This window comes from Ammospiza nelsoni, chromosome 1 (genome assembly GCF_027579445.1).
Source record: "Ammospiza nelsoni isolate bAmmNel1 chromosome 1, bAmmNel1.pri, whole genome shotgun sequence".
NCBI lineage: Eukaryota > Metazoa > Chordata > Aves > Passeriformes > Passerellidae > Ammospiza > Ammospiza nelsoni.
Genome location: NC_080633.1, coordinates 82322484 through 82336101, shown reverse-complemented (window position 1 = coordinate 82336101; position 13618 = coordinate 82322484). Strand labels below are relative to the sequence as shown.

Here is a 13618-nt window from a genome sequence, read left to right as displayed (position 1 = left end):
AGTAGACTACTATTAGTTTAAAAGAAAACTTCCAACAAGATTAGGAGAAAGAGAAGAGTACAAACAAAATCAAGTTCATATGCCATTTATCCTCCTTCATCCAGCCCACATATTATTTCCTCCTGGCACATGTTGAGTGCATGCACAAACCACAGGATAAAATGAGCACAGCAATGTACTGAGTCTATATTACTTAGACAAACATCAACTAAGGGAATTCTGTGGTGGTCAGACAATAAGGTTAAGAAAATATATTTCTTAGGATTCTCTAACCAAGGAATCAAAAATAACTACACTTTTTTTCTTTTCTGGTTAACCTCAAGTTGAAATGAAGGGTTTAAGTTCATTTCCTATGGATTGAGACATGCTATTTTTGAGCATGTTTATTCAACAGATAACTTTTTTATGGCACAGTATGTATTTAAATTATCCATAAATATAGCTTCTAAAATTATGTAAATTGATGTTTTTTTGTTGAGACAGCACAACTTTAAATTCTGATTATTTTATGAAAGCCTAAAAGAATGAGACTTGCCCCAGAGCAAATGATCTCTGCTGTTCTCCCAGTATCAATTAAGTCAAGTTCACAACTGCATTTTATTTCTTATAGAAAAGCCCAACTTTATGCAGGTAAGCTGCCGGACAATAAATACCTAAAATTTCACACCTGAAAGTGTATTTGGGTCAATTTTTTTTCCAGCTCACTCACACACTTCTAAGCAGTTGTGATGGCCCCTTCAGTTCTACCTCATTGATTGGGTCCATCTACAGAACAAGTCTTCAGCTGAGTTTGGAAAGGTCTGGTGTTTCAAAGTTCAGAAAAAGTGTGTGTCAGGGGAAACAAGCTGCCACTGTAACTACTTCTATCCTTTTTATTGATTGCTTTCATTTTTGGCTTTGTTTTGTTGAGTTTTTATATGATTTAATAAAAGGTCAGGTCCACAGAGAGCTACCACAAAGGTTCTGTAGAGCAGGTGGACTATGAAATGCTGAAAATATTTAGACAAACATAACACCACTAAACTGTTTTGCTTTGGGTTTTTTTGCTTAAGAATAGTTCGACCTTTATAAAGCATTGTTGTTTCCCATAGAGCAAATGTGGTTTTTACAGCCTTTTCTAACTGTTCAAGTTAAACACCATCCTATAATTCCTTCACTATAATAGGAGAATGTTTTTTCTTCCAAGTAGCTGACCATCAGTAAACCCTAATACACTTACAGAGCTAACATTTCATATCTATATGCAAACAAAAAGTATAGCTAAATAAAATAAAATTTAATACAAATAAAATTTCTAAGACCATCTTTAATGAGGAGCTTATTTAAGCCCTTTTTCTGCCCTAACTCTTAAGATACCTCAAGCACAATTTCCTTTTTTTTTTTACATTGCAAGCATTTGAAAAGGTGTGCAAAGATCAAGGATTTCACAGTGAGTTTCTGTGTATCCATTCTGTGATCTGCGCCCTCTTTCCTTTCACCCAGTTCTAAGTCATATTTGATTTATCATCACAGAATCACAGAAATTCTAGGTTGGAAGAGACCTTTAAGATCATCGAGTCCAACCCATGTTCTAACACCTCAACTAGATCATGGCACCAAGTGCCACATCCAGTCTTTTTTTAAACTCTTCGAGGGATGGTGACTCCACCACCTCCCTGGGTAGATGATTCCGGTATTTGACCACTCTTTCTGTAAAATACTTCCTACCTAATTCTAGCCTGTATCTCCCTTGGCGCAGCTTGAGACTGTGTCCTCTTGTTCTGTCTGTTGTTGCCCGGAGAAGGAGACCGACCCCCAGCTCACCACAGCCACCCTTCAGGAATTGAAGAGAGTGATAAGATCACCCCTGAGTCTCCTTTTCTCCAGGCTGGACAACCCCAGCTCCCTCAGTCATTCCTCATACGGCTTGTGTTCCAAGCCCCTCACCAGCCTCGTTGCTCTCCTTTGGACACGCTCAAGCATCTCAACGTCCCTCCTAAAGTGAGGGGCCCAGAACTGGACCAATACTCCAGGTGAGGCCTCACCAGTGCCGAGTACAGGGGAAGAATGACCTCCCTGCTCCTGCTGGCCACACCGTTCCTGATACTGGCCAGGATGCCATTGGCCTTCTTGGCCACCTGGGCACATTGCTGGCTCATGCTCAGCCGACTGTCAACCAGCACCCCCAGGTCCCTTTCCACCTGAGCACTGTGCAGCCTCACCGTCCCCAGCTTATATCATTGCAAGCCCTTGACTCCAACTACTGAAATTAGTTAGTGTAGCTGATGAATTCCCAGCATATGAAGACAGATTTTTTTTTTTTACTTTTTTTTTTAACTTTTTCTTTAAGCCTGCATTTCAACAGATTAGCACATTTTTTCCACTTCTAGATGCAGAATCCTCCTTAGAGAGAGAAAGGAACTTCAAAGAGGGACCATGCACCATCAGTCAGTTTCACCACATGAAACACTGAACTGCTCACTCCTGGGCTGATCCTGTCAATCCAATACTTTGAGGTCTATTTTATATAAATCTGTTTTCTGTGATAATTCCTAACAACTTTAAATAATGAGAAATAGAAATTTTCAGCTTCCAAGGAAGACACAAAGCATCTTATTCTAGTTTAAGGAAGCTCTATGATAAGAAATTTTAGAGCTGCTAACATTTTCTGATCTATTGTAGCCCTTCTTGGAGATTCTGGGAGAGCAAAAAAGTGCATTTTTCAGTCCTAATATTAATCATGCAGATAAACAACATGGTTGTTACAACATGGTTATTAATACTGTGTATGAGAGACATAAAATGAAATCTTTGAGATCATGCCAAAAATCCTTTCAAAGTGTGTGCGTCTCCTGCTACTGCATCTTCTTTTTCCTCTAACAAAGTACTTGAGCAAAAGTTCTCAACTGGTTCTCAACTGGGTGAAACTCCTGCCATTTCCTATCAGAAGATATATCACAGTCTTCAACTAAAACTATCAAGCTGGAAAAATCAGTGCTAGAAATAGTATACGCATCTCTACACAAGGTAGCCTGACAGAATCATCACCTAAGTGAGCAATTTTTGATGAGCAGTGGGAAAGAAAGCAAGCTCTTTCAGGAGATATACGCTCATTTCATATTTCACTGTGACAACTCCTGGGGACTATTTTGTCTTTTTATTAGGTTTTTTTTTGCAGCTGTTCACCCATACACTACACGAGACTCTCACTCCATTAGTTTTATTTAATAGTTTATACTTCATCTACCTTACCTCTCAAAGGAAGACAAATCAAATAAGTACACTGCTACTTTGGCATACCAGAAACTACAAAAAAAGAGGGCTTTGATCAGTTATAAGTAAAATAAAAGTGTTGACATCTCTGTAAAGTTAGTACTGAGTTTACAAGCTCTAAAGCACTTTCCACTCAATAGCATTCAGCCTTGGTTGATGATCAGCATCAACCACAGTATTTCAGTACTACAGCCACACAGAATTTAGCTCTGGTGGATCTAACACTGCTACAAGATGACTTTACAGACCAGGGTATTAATGCAGCACTCAATGGGATTTTAACGGTAATAAATGGATTTTTCAATAAGGTTCATAAAGGCTAAGGTATGTCATGGGTATGTACTAATTAATGGTATTTTTACCAAAAAGGTCAAGAGGGACCCTGGCATTCAAAATCTTTCCAGATCTCATTTTAAAGATCTGACCATTAATGTTGCTATATAATTATGTTTCCCACATTTATTTACAGTAAAAATAAATTGTGTTTTTTTCAGTAAACTTGAACTGTGACACTATCTTTGGCTATATCAAAAAGTGCAACTGGAACAATATGACCTCTATTCCCAAAAAGCCTTAGCATAATGACTTAGAACTGGAAGGACATCACTAAAAATTAAATATGACAGAGAACAAGAGAGGTCTAGAAGGCAGGATCTGCCTAAATTCAAGAAACCCTCCTAAATATTGGCTGAATTAGATTCATAAAATGACACGTTTTTAATCAACTCCTAGAACTTAGCACTGCTAATAAGTGTCAATTATTTTCTTTTACAGTTGCATATACAAAACCAAAAAGTACATGCAGTGATTTCTTGGTTTGTGAAATTAAGAAGCTAAGTACCAGAATTTTAACTGTTCAAATTTAATTACTTTAATTTAGAGTATTGTGTATGCGTGTTCTGATAAAAAGTAGCATTTTAAACTAAATTATACGACAATATGAATGCTAAGGAAACCAGGTACTTCATCAGAATAACTCACACTATTTAGCCCATCAATAAAAGAGTGATAAAGGTCCCTCCTTCACAATACACTGGTGGTTTGCTGTTCTGAGGTACAGAGTTCATTCTCCAGCACATTGAAAAACAGGACAGCTAGTACCATTACTATTATTAAACCATTAAAGTGCCAGAACAAAATAGTTTCTGGAAAAAACACAACATTATTTTCTCAAAGTTTATGAAAAGAATGGAAACAAATCTTTTTCCAATTAAAATTCAATAAATTCTAATTAATTGAAATAAAAAACTTACACATGTGCTTTCTTAAAAAAACAGGAGGAATGCAGTGTGTAACATAATACATCTTAATCCCTGCATCCTCATAACTAGAAACTATTTGGAACTCCCTCTAAGTTGTGAGAGTAATGGAAAATTCTCAATTCAAATAAACAAAAAAAAAAAAAAAGATAAGTTATAACTGCCTCAGGTTTTTACAGAAAACATCCTCCAAGTATTCTTTGCTTTGTTCAGACTGTTCTAAGCCTTCCACCCCAATACTCAAGATGACAACCACATGTATGAAGAGGCTGCCCTGGTGAAAGAAGGAACTCACGTAGCTCCAATGCAAAAAGGGCTGTATCAGGCATAAGCAGGGACAAGGAGGAATTTAGAAAGACCACATGGGCATGCAGGGATTACATCAGGTTACACAAAGTTCAGTGGGAGTTACCATTTGCATGGAATGTCAAGGACAACAGGAACAGCTTCTACTGCTCCAATAGTAATGGAAGTTTGAACAGGGATGAAAGGTTGAACAGGGAAAAAATCCAACTTGGGCAGATCCAACCTAGTGGCAGCAGAAATGGATGATGCTGAGGGACTCAATACCTCCACTAAGATATCAAAGAAGGCATCTGTCGTTTAGCAAGAACTATCATTTGGAGAGTAAATGTTTAATACCCCTTACTCCACCTGAGCCACCAACAAGTGGAACAACACAAGGGTTGATCCTGGGACCCATCCTCTTTAACACCTTAGTGAAGAAGGGGAGGCAATTGAACACAGTCCTTCATGAAATTAAGGGCACACATGTAGAATTGTGCACTTGGAAAGGAATAACTCCATGTAACAGTACAGGCTGGTTTTAATCGCAAAGGAAAATTAGGCACCCACCTTTAAGCGACACATTCAGCTACAAACACTGAATAAAATTTGAAAGCTTAGTTGTGTTTAATTTACACAGAATACAGCCCAGACTTTTATGCAACAGCACTGAATGCACCTTTTTCCCCATGTCATTCTACATTAAAAGCAGAGGTTTCCATGAAGTGATTACACAATACTTAGCCTACTTCTGGAAAAGATTTTTGGCATTTACATCTTACCTTTGTATGCAATAATTGGGTGCTCAGCTCTGTGGCAGTGGGTATCTTCTGTTGTTGTTGATTCCAGTATTCCTAACACCCCAAGTCCTGCCAAGAGCAGTGTGAGGAAGCAGCTTCCTCTCATGGTGGTCATGCTGTCCTCCACAGCAGTCACTTTTAACTGTCTACTCTTCTTGCACTCATGTGGGAAAAGCACCTGCAGAATTCAAATAGATTTATTTAAGAACAAGAGCAAACCATAGGAAAAAATAGACAATTCTTGAAGTTTAAAACAAAACAACATTGCTTCCTTTTTGTTCAGCATCTGACTACTCAAAATTATACTGTCAGCTGCTCCTCTAATCACTTCACAAACCTATCATCAGTTACCCAATTTAGGAAAAGTGATCACCCAGCAGGATTAAAAAAAATCAATGTTCATTACCCCCTCTCTTATTTTGTAACATGAGGGGAAAAGAATGTTCTTCAACATTTTTTATTTTATCCTCTTAAATAGAGCAAACTTCACTTGGATCCACTGCTTCTTGCCTTGCCTTCCTCAGAGACGAAGGAGTACTTTGACTTCTTGCAAGTACAAGGTAGAAGAGGAATTGTTACCTAACGTGAATGACAACTTTGAGAGAACAACAGCCCTAGAGCATGTATTTTTTGCCTATCTGTAGAGTTTGTATGGAACAGCACAGAAAGGGGTAGGACAAGATTCACCTCAATGCTCTGGCACACACTTTTGCTTTACAGCAATGAGGGTCACTACTTCTGACACTGGCTTAGTCCCAATCCATTTCCTGACTGATGACAAGGCTGTGAATTACAGACTCAAATGATGAAGACCCCTTTCTAGGAAAATTTAGGTATCAATGAACAATGCAATTGTTTTCGTTCTGAATCAGAAAAAAGTTGAAGTTCAACTCCCTGATTTTTTGAAACATCCAATAACCACACCCTTACATAAGTAATAGAATATGTACAGTGTCGTTATAATTTTAGATCCAACCCAGTTCCTTTAATTTCCTCACTAAAAATGTGCCAAGCAGTTACAACCTAATCATACAGCCCAAAAGAAACCCTCACCACTAGCAGCTTTAGTGAGTCACACAGGCTTGCGTGCTGATGACACGCAGAAATGAGACATCACTGCCTTTCATGAGGGAAGACCAGAGATTTAAGACAGCTCCATAAAAGCAGAAATGTCACTCTGCTAATTAATGGAGACATTCAGGAAAAGAAAATCAGCAATTTTGAGTTCTAGTATGCTTGATCTCACTGAATTGTAGTGTGCTGTTTAATAAGGTGGAAACTTTCTATTTGCATAAAATAAACATCCTAAATGCATAAAACAAAGGGCTGTAATGAAAAAACACTCCAAAATAACAGTGGTGTACTCTAAAAGCTACATTCAGATGGCAGAATGGATAGTAAACACTGGTCCCTAACATTACAGACTTCATAAGACTAACTGCTCTTCTCTTACCACCTTATTTTGCTGCCTTTAGTATCTTTCCTGCCTAGACATGGACACTTGTAATCCTCATTGATTTAAACTAAAATAAATAGATCAAAGGCATAATACATCTGAGCAGTAAATTTAATAGTCAATTTTAGCTTCTTTGCTAAACTTTCTTAAGTTACTGGAAAAAAAAAGGAGGAGAAGCTATGAGGCAGTTAGATTCATATCCTTACCTTCCTAAGTAGTGTCTTATGATGTCATTTACCAATAAGAACCTGGCCCTACAAATTGTCTATGGCTTACAACGGGCAGTATCTGGTCATAGAAATTCTGGATACTAATGTATGTAGTGCATAAAGCACTTGTTCCAATGTTTTATAGTTAATTTTCTGCAAGATTGACATTTATATGCATGATGTACTATTCTTACACAAATTCAAGTAGTTTATGTGGGTTGTAGTGTTCCTATTCCTAACTTAAAGATCGTACAAATACACTACTAACAGCTACTTCTAATTCAGATTTCTGTAAGATTATGTTTGTACATTTAGGAAGCAAAATGAAGGCCTGATACCTTCATAAGGTCTCAAAAAAATGTTTTTCTTGCACGTACCCCAAGACCTAGGAATACAGTAATTCCATGTTAAAAAAAAAAAAAAGAAAAAAACAAACAAAAAAAAAAAACAGCAAAAATTTTTTTTTTTTAATTTTGAAAGTCTCAAAATTAAAAGAAATAATATAAAAAAATTAAAAGAAATACTCATAAATGTATGACTATAATTGAAAATAATTAAACAAGAATAAAATGAAACATTTGCACTGAAATCTCAGCCTTCTTTGTCTCTTTGGCTGCAAATGAAGCCCATGGTCTTTATGTAACCAGGCTTCCATATGCCAGCCAAGTTTCAAAAAAACCTACTCTACTCAGCAAACACAGCGAAAAGATAATCCTGTTTCTCCAGAAAGAAAGAAAATTACCAGCACCCTTCATCCCAATATTAAATATGCACATAGGTACGGAAGGCTTGGTTTCCATTACAAAAAGGATACTTAATTTCATGGGAGTAATAGTGGTATTAGTAAGGACTAAGATGTAAATGTTAACAGGTCTGATATCTTGTACCCTGCAGGTATCAAGAGGACTTCTCCCACCTGTGCCCTGTGAGCAAAACTCAGCAGCAGTAACAAAGATTCCTTCACAACACCACCTCTCCTTGGCCTCTAAGTCCAAACAGCATTCTCTTTCACAACAGACTACTTACATGCCATAGGTGGGCTCTGACACAGTTGTTTGCATGTTATAGTCATGCTGTGGAAGAATTTTGGGGTCAAAGACTTTTTTCCTCACTACCTGAACCCTTCCTCTCACTGCATGTATCTCACATGGCAAAAACTGAGACAGGGAACACTCTCATTTAGAATATCCAAAAACAAGGAGAAAGGAGGAGGAAAAAAGAAAGGTGTGAATACACTTCTGACCATGTATCTCAGAAAAAAAGAGTAACAGCCTAAACTACTCTCTACCTCAACCTCTAGCTGTTTATGTGTATTGCACTATTTTATTAATTTAAGTCTATGAATGATTTTTGATGTATTAATTTAAACACATTATTGTAGGGAACTGTGAGGAGAAGCTTACTTGCAACAACTCAGAGGAGAGCCTTCAGAGGCCCTAACTGACAGAAGAACAGTAAATCAAAGCAGTAGATAGAAACCTTATCACAAGTTCTTTAAGTTTCTACCCTTTCACAACACTAGTGTATGTACAGAAGGAGAAAGGAGTCTGGAAACTGCACCTAATACACTGCTAGTGTGAAAAATAAAAAATATATTTTTTAAAGATCCACAAACAAAACAAGGAAAACCAACCAACCAAAACCCTTCCCCAAAGAACCAAAAAACCCATACAACCCCAACCCCTGGAAAAAATACAATTAAACCCCCTAAAAAGAAACATACACCTTCAACACACACCCATAGCATGAAGCGATGAACAGAAACCTTAGAAAAGACTTGAAAACTGAATCTTTTCCCACAGAGCTTGCGCTGGCTGGATTGCTCCCTCCTGTGCATCCTTGAGCCAGGAGCACTGCAGCAGCTCCATTACTGCCCGAGACAGCAGCTGTGAGAGTGAGCCTGTGGAACACAGACCTGAGACACTGCAACAAGCCAGAAGGCTTGAAGCAGACAAAATCTTTCCTGAAATCATCCCTCTCCTTACTGAAAGGGCAGCTCTCATGCCAAGAAGGGATAGGTAGCCTGACGCAATATGACAAGACAAAGCCAAGAAAACCCTAAACATGAAAAGATTCAGCCAGTTTCCTTGACTTCTGTATAATTTCCATATGTAAATCTCTCTCAACAATGACAATAATGGTCAGGTCAAAACTCTTCAAAACATATATCCAAATAGTGACAATGACCAGCTTTTTAACTATTGCCAAATATTTGCACATTGACCTGTCATTTGCATGACTTTTTTATCAGAGATCCTTATTCAGACTTTCAACAAATTGCATTTTACAAGTTTGCAAAACAATCTGAAGATGCAAAATGAAAAAGAAAGCAGAATAAGCAGTGCTATAAGATGCAATTTATTTCAATATATTATTTTATTCCTGTATGTAAAGTCTTGTGCACTTACTCTAGCCCTCATTCCCTTTCTTTTGATCCAGCTTGCCTAGAAGAAATATAAAGATGAATGAAGCCTATTAGGCAAAGGTATTATATTTTACAAATGTAGCCCTTGGTTTCTCCAACAACAGTAATTGAAAAGAAAAAACCCAGCAATTCAAGATTTTCTGTTTCAGCTGAACCAAAAAGAGAGAAAAAGTGTGCATAGCTAAGCATGCAAGGCAGGTAACTGCTACTTGCATGTTACAGATTCAAGTAACATGCAGATTCATGTTATGAAGCAGATTCATTTAATGACTATTCCCTCCAGGCACTGAAGTCATATACTGAAGTCAAATAATCAGGATGTCAATATTTCTAGATCACTTAAAGTACACCGTGTTGAAAGTACAATTTACCTCTGAATTATAAGCTACATTTTCCTTTGTTCAATCAGAAGAAGCCACTGTATGCAAAAGCTGCCACACTAGCTGCAGCTGTTCCAAAGCAAAGATACTTTCAAATAATTATCTTTGCTGATTCTATAAGTGACAGGTTTAAACTACATTTTTAGTAAAAGATGAAGTGAACCTATGTCAACGTAAGTGAACAAACAGCAGGGTTTGGCATGTTTAAAAGATGCCAATTTCAGAACAGGTTCTGGGTACAGGCATTCACAAGCAGGTCTGGGGTTTCTTTACATGCACACCAGTGTTTACTCTTGCAGATGCTGCTCATGTAATTTGCTGCAGGAGACTCATTCGACTTTCCCTGGGCACTTAGCTCTACATCTTTGCAAAACAGGGAGGATTTGGGAAAAAAAATTGCTCATCTGGAGTAGTGAAGTAACTACTCCAGATGACCTTTTTGTACTAGCACAAGCCTGGGGAAAAAGTATTTAACTAATGAAACAAACTGCACATTCTGTGGGTTCATGGCAACAGAATTATGAGTGCAAAGAAAGATGTTGTTCCATATTGCTACTGCATACACTTTAAAATAGTAGTAATTATATAATCTTTAATAATGAAAATTTTATGAAAAATACCCAGTTTGTCTCCTGTATTGCTAGTGGTACCTTTTTTACAATTTATTAAAACAAGAGAACGCTTGCTGCTGCAAGTGACAAGAAAACAGGGAAAATTCTCGTTTCCTCTTCACCAAAAAAGGCTACACTGTTGTGTATCACTAGTAAGCATGTAGACAAATCAGGAAAGAGGGCATCATGAATACCCCTGCAATTTAGCTCAGTGCCTCTTTCTGTAATTCTTCTTGATTTGTTAAAGCCAAACTCCTCAAACTAATGCAAAACATTTGAGAGGAAGACTGTTAGAGAAAAGAATACATTAAAAAGACTCTGTCACCACACCTACCAAAAATTCAGCTGAATTCGAAGGCAATGTGTATGCTTTCAATTCACCAGATGAGACAAGCCCTGGAGGTCAGAAGGAAAAAGGGATGGAGGCCAGAAGCAGGCATAAAGAGGGCTCTTACAAAAAAAAAAAAAAAAAAAAAAAGACAGAAAAAGCAAAAAAAAAATCCCTCAAGAAGTTTTTTTTACTATAGCATTTACTATTTACTGTCAAATGCACAAAAATCACAAATCTATACCTCTTTATAGTATAATTACTTTGAAATACATTCCTTACTCAGTATACCTTTAGAAAAACAATTTGCATATAAGTCAGATACACAATTAGATCAGAGCAGTAGCTCAAAGATCATCTACTAAACACTGAGATGAGACTGGAAACTACAGATCTTCTTCAGTGAAATAATCCAGCCATACACCATCAAGTGTCATCACTGGACACAGCAATGCAGACTGTTTACTATGCAGCAGAGTAGCATATTCTAATTTGTATTTGCATAAAGTGAGAGTCAGCTTCAATTAAAAAAATTATTACTGAGTTCCTTCAACTTTTTTTTTAATACTGTCATTCATTTCTGCAGTGACATGAATTTTAAGTTCTGCAAGAGGCAGACAGCCATCAGCTGTCATTGACTAGCACAGTCAAAAATCAGTCCTTGAATTCATAGTGACATTCTGCCAAAAGACAGCTAATATCTGTAGCTAGGGGTGACAGGTCATAAAACAAGAATCTGTCATCAAAGCTATTTCCCCAGCACTTCTCACAGAGCTGGTATTTGTGATTTCAGCAAAGGAAGCACTGCTTCAAGAACACTGGCCTGAGTGAAGCCAGGAGTTTGTAACACCTTGGAACTCAATTACCACATGGTGGGCTCCTCTGCCTCATCAGTGGGGTGTAGAGCCAGTGGAGCTCAGCTCCCTGAGCAAGCACAGGCCAACCCAGCAAGACCATGCAGACAAGAACCACAGGCAGTTTAGGATTAGGAATAAAGTCAAATCAGTACAGACTAGGCCCAAATCCCAATAAAATGTCAGCACTTTTTTTTTAAATTTTTTTTTTTCCTTAGCTATCCATTAGCTCCTCAGCCTTTTTGATATCCTCCCAGGACAAAGATTCCTCCTCAAAGTTTCCTTCCACTAATATCTAGTGCCTTGTTCCAGTCATTGAGAAAGCCTTTCCCCATGCCATGCCTGGAACATCCACTGAACTGTGTGAACTGTGGATGTGAACTGTGATCCTTAGAAACAAGAAACAAGTCAATAAAAGGAAGGATTCTCCACCTCAGACAAACTACAAAGTCAGCAAAGCTTTCTTTTACAAAATAATGGGGAAAAAATGAAATGGAAATGATTTTTGCAAATAAAAGTCTGAAAAGTGAAAGAAGAAACAGAAGAGGTTTAACAAGGAAAAGGCATGAAGTGAAAGAAAATGATCCAGGAAAGGCCAAAAGTGTCAGCTAGGGCAGGAAAAGGAAATGGAGATGGAAAAACTGTAGCAAATAAGGAATCAACACATATAGCCGTACATTTCATCTTCTCTTTTCTCTCTACACAACACTTGCCTGCTCCTTTTCCAGTTGGTACTATTATTGACAAACCAAACACATTTTCTTAGGGCCCATCAGCGACATAGAACACTATCTGCTCTGTAGGAGAAATACAGTTTCAAGTGCTGAGAGTAACAGGAGTTCAGAACAGAGTCCATATAACAGGGCCCTGATCATTTTAAAAAATTACGAAGTTTCAAAATGGGGTCAGGAAGACCTTCAGAAAACAGACCCATTGCTAGCTATAAAATATCTAGAAACTCCCATTTTGCACTGTGCAATTCAGGAACTTCCTTAACCTGAAACTGAAACAATGTCCTGGAAAAATCCCACTACTGCCTGCTGTGGTCCTACCCTCTTCCCTGAGCCATGTATTGACTGCTCCTAAGACCAGATGCTGGGCTGGATGCCCCTCTGACCAAGCACAGCCATGCTTCCATTTCCTGCTAAGGTCTGAGTCTTGCTTTTCTGCAAGCTTTTCAGGCACAGAGAAAGTGAATTTTGAAATTTCACCAATGAGAATTAAGAATCTATGTGGGACCAGGGTCACAACTACAAGCAAAGCTGTGACTTAATTTGCATTAACAATGCGCTGAAATTTCATTATATATAAAATACTCTTAAATTACAGAAGCTTGTGTTTTGAAAGCTGTCCAAAAAACTAAAAAAACACCAAAAACCCCGTTTATAAACAAGGCTTGATTGAAGTAAAAGCCAAAGTTCAGGACTGGGAGATCAAATCTGAAAGATGTACAAAAGTAGTTTCAAGCAAAGGCAAAGTTAATTGAAGCAGGTAAAAAAAGAGGCAAGAAAGTAATGCAAGCTTAGCTGTTGCATTCTATATTTATTGGGAAAAGGCAACACAGAGATTGGAGTCACTTGTGTTGAATAATTAAAAAAGAAGATCATCGCATCACAGATTATTGCTGTAGCCATCTGGACATACTATTTTATATTTGTAAACTGTACTAAAAAACGTGCCAAAATTTGCACATGGATGTAAAGAGAAACCAGAAGGAAGACAGTGATACAGCAACTTCAAATAACTGGGGTTTTTTTTA

The 13618-nt window shown here is 37.6% G+C and overlaps 1 protein-coding gene across 5 annotated transcripts in view; it reads right to left on the bottom strand.

The window, feature by feature from the left end:
- SEMA5A (semaphorin 5A) overlaps positions 1-13618 on the bottom strand; it is a 403052-nt gene that overhangs the window by 208774 nt on the left and 180660 nt on the right. For all 5 annotated transcript variants that reach the window (XM_059472240.1, XM_059472411.1, XM_059472324.1 and 2 more), the window contains one exon: positions 5579-5774. In XM_059472240.1, the coding sequence (XP_059328223.1) occupies positions 5579-5711 (133 nt within the window). In that variant the 5' untranslated portion in view covers positions 5712-5774. The remainder of the gene's footprint in view (positions 1-5578; positions 5775-13618) is intronic.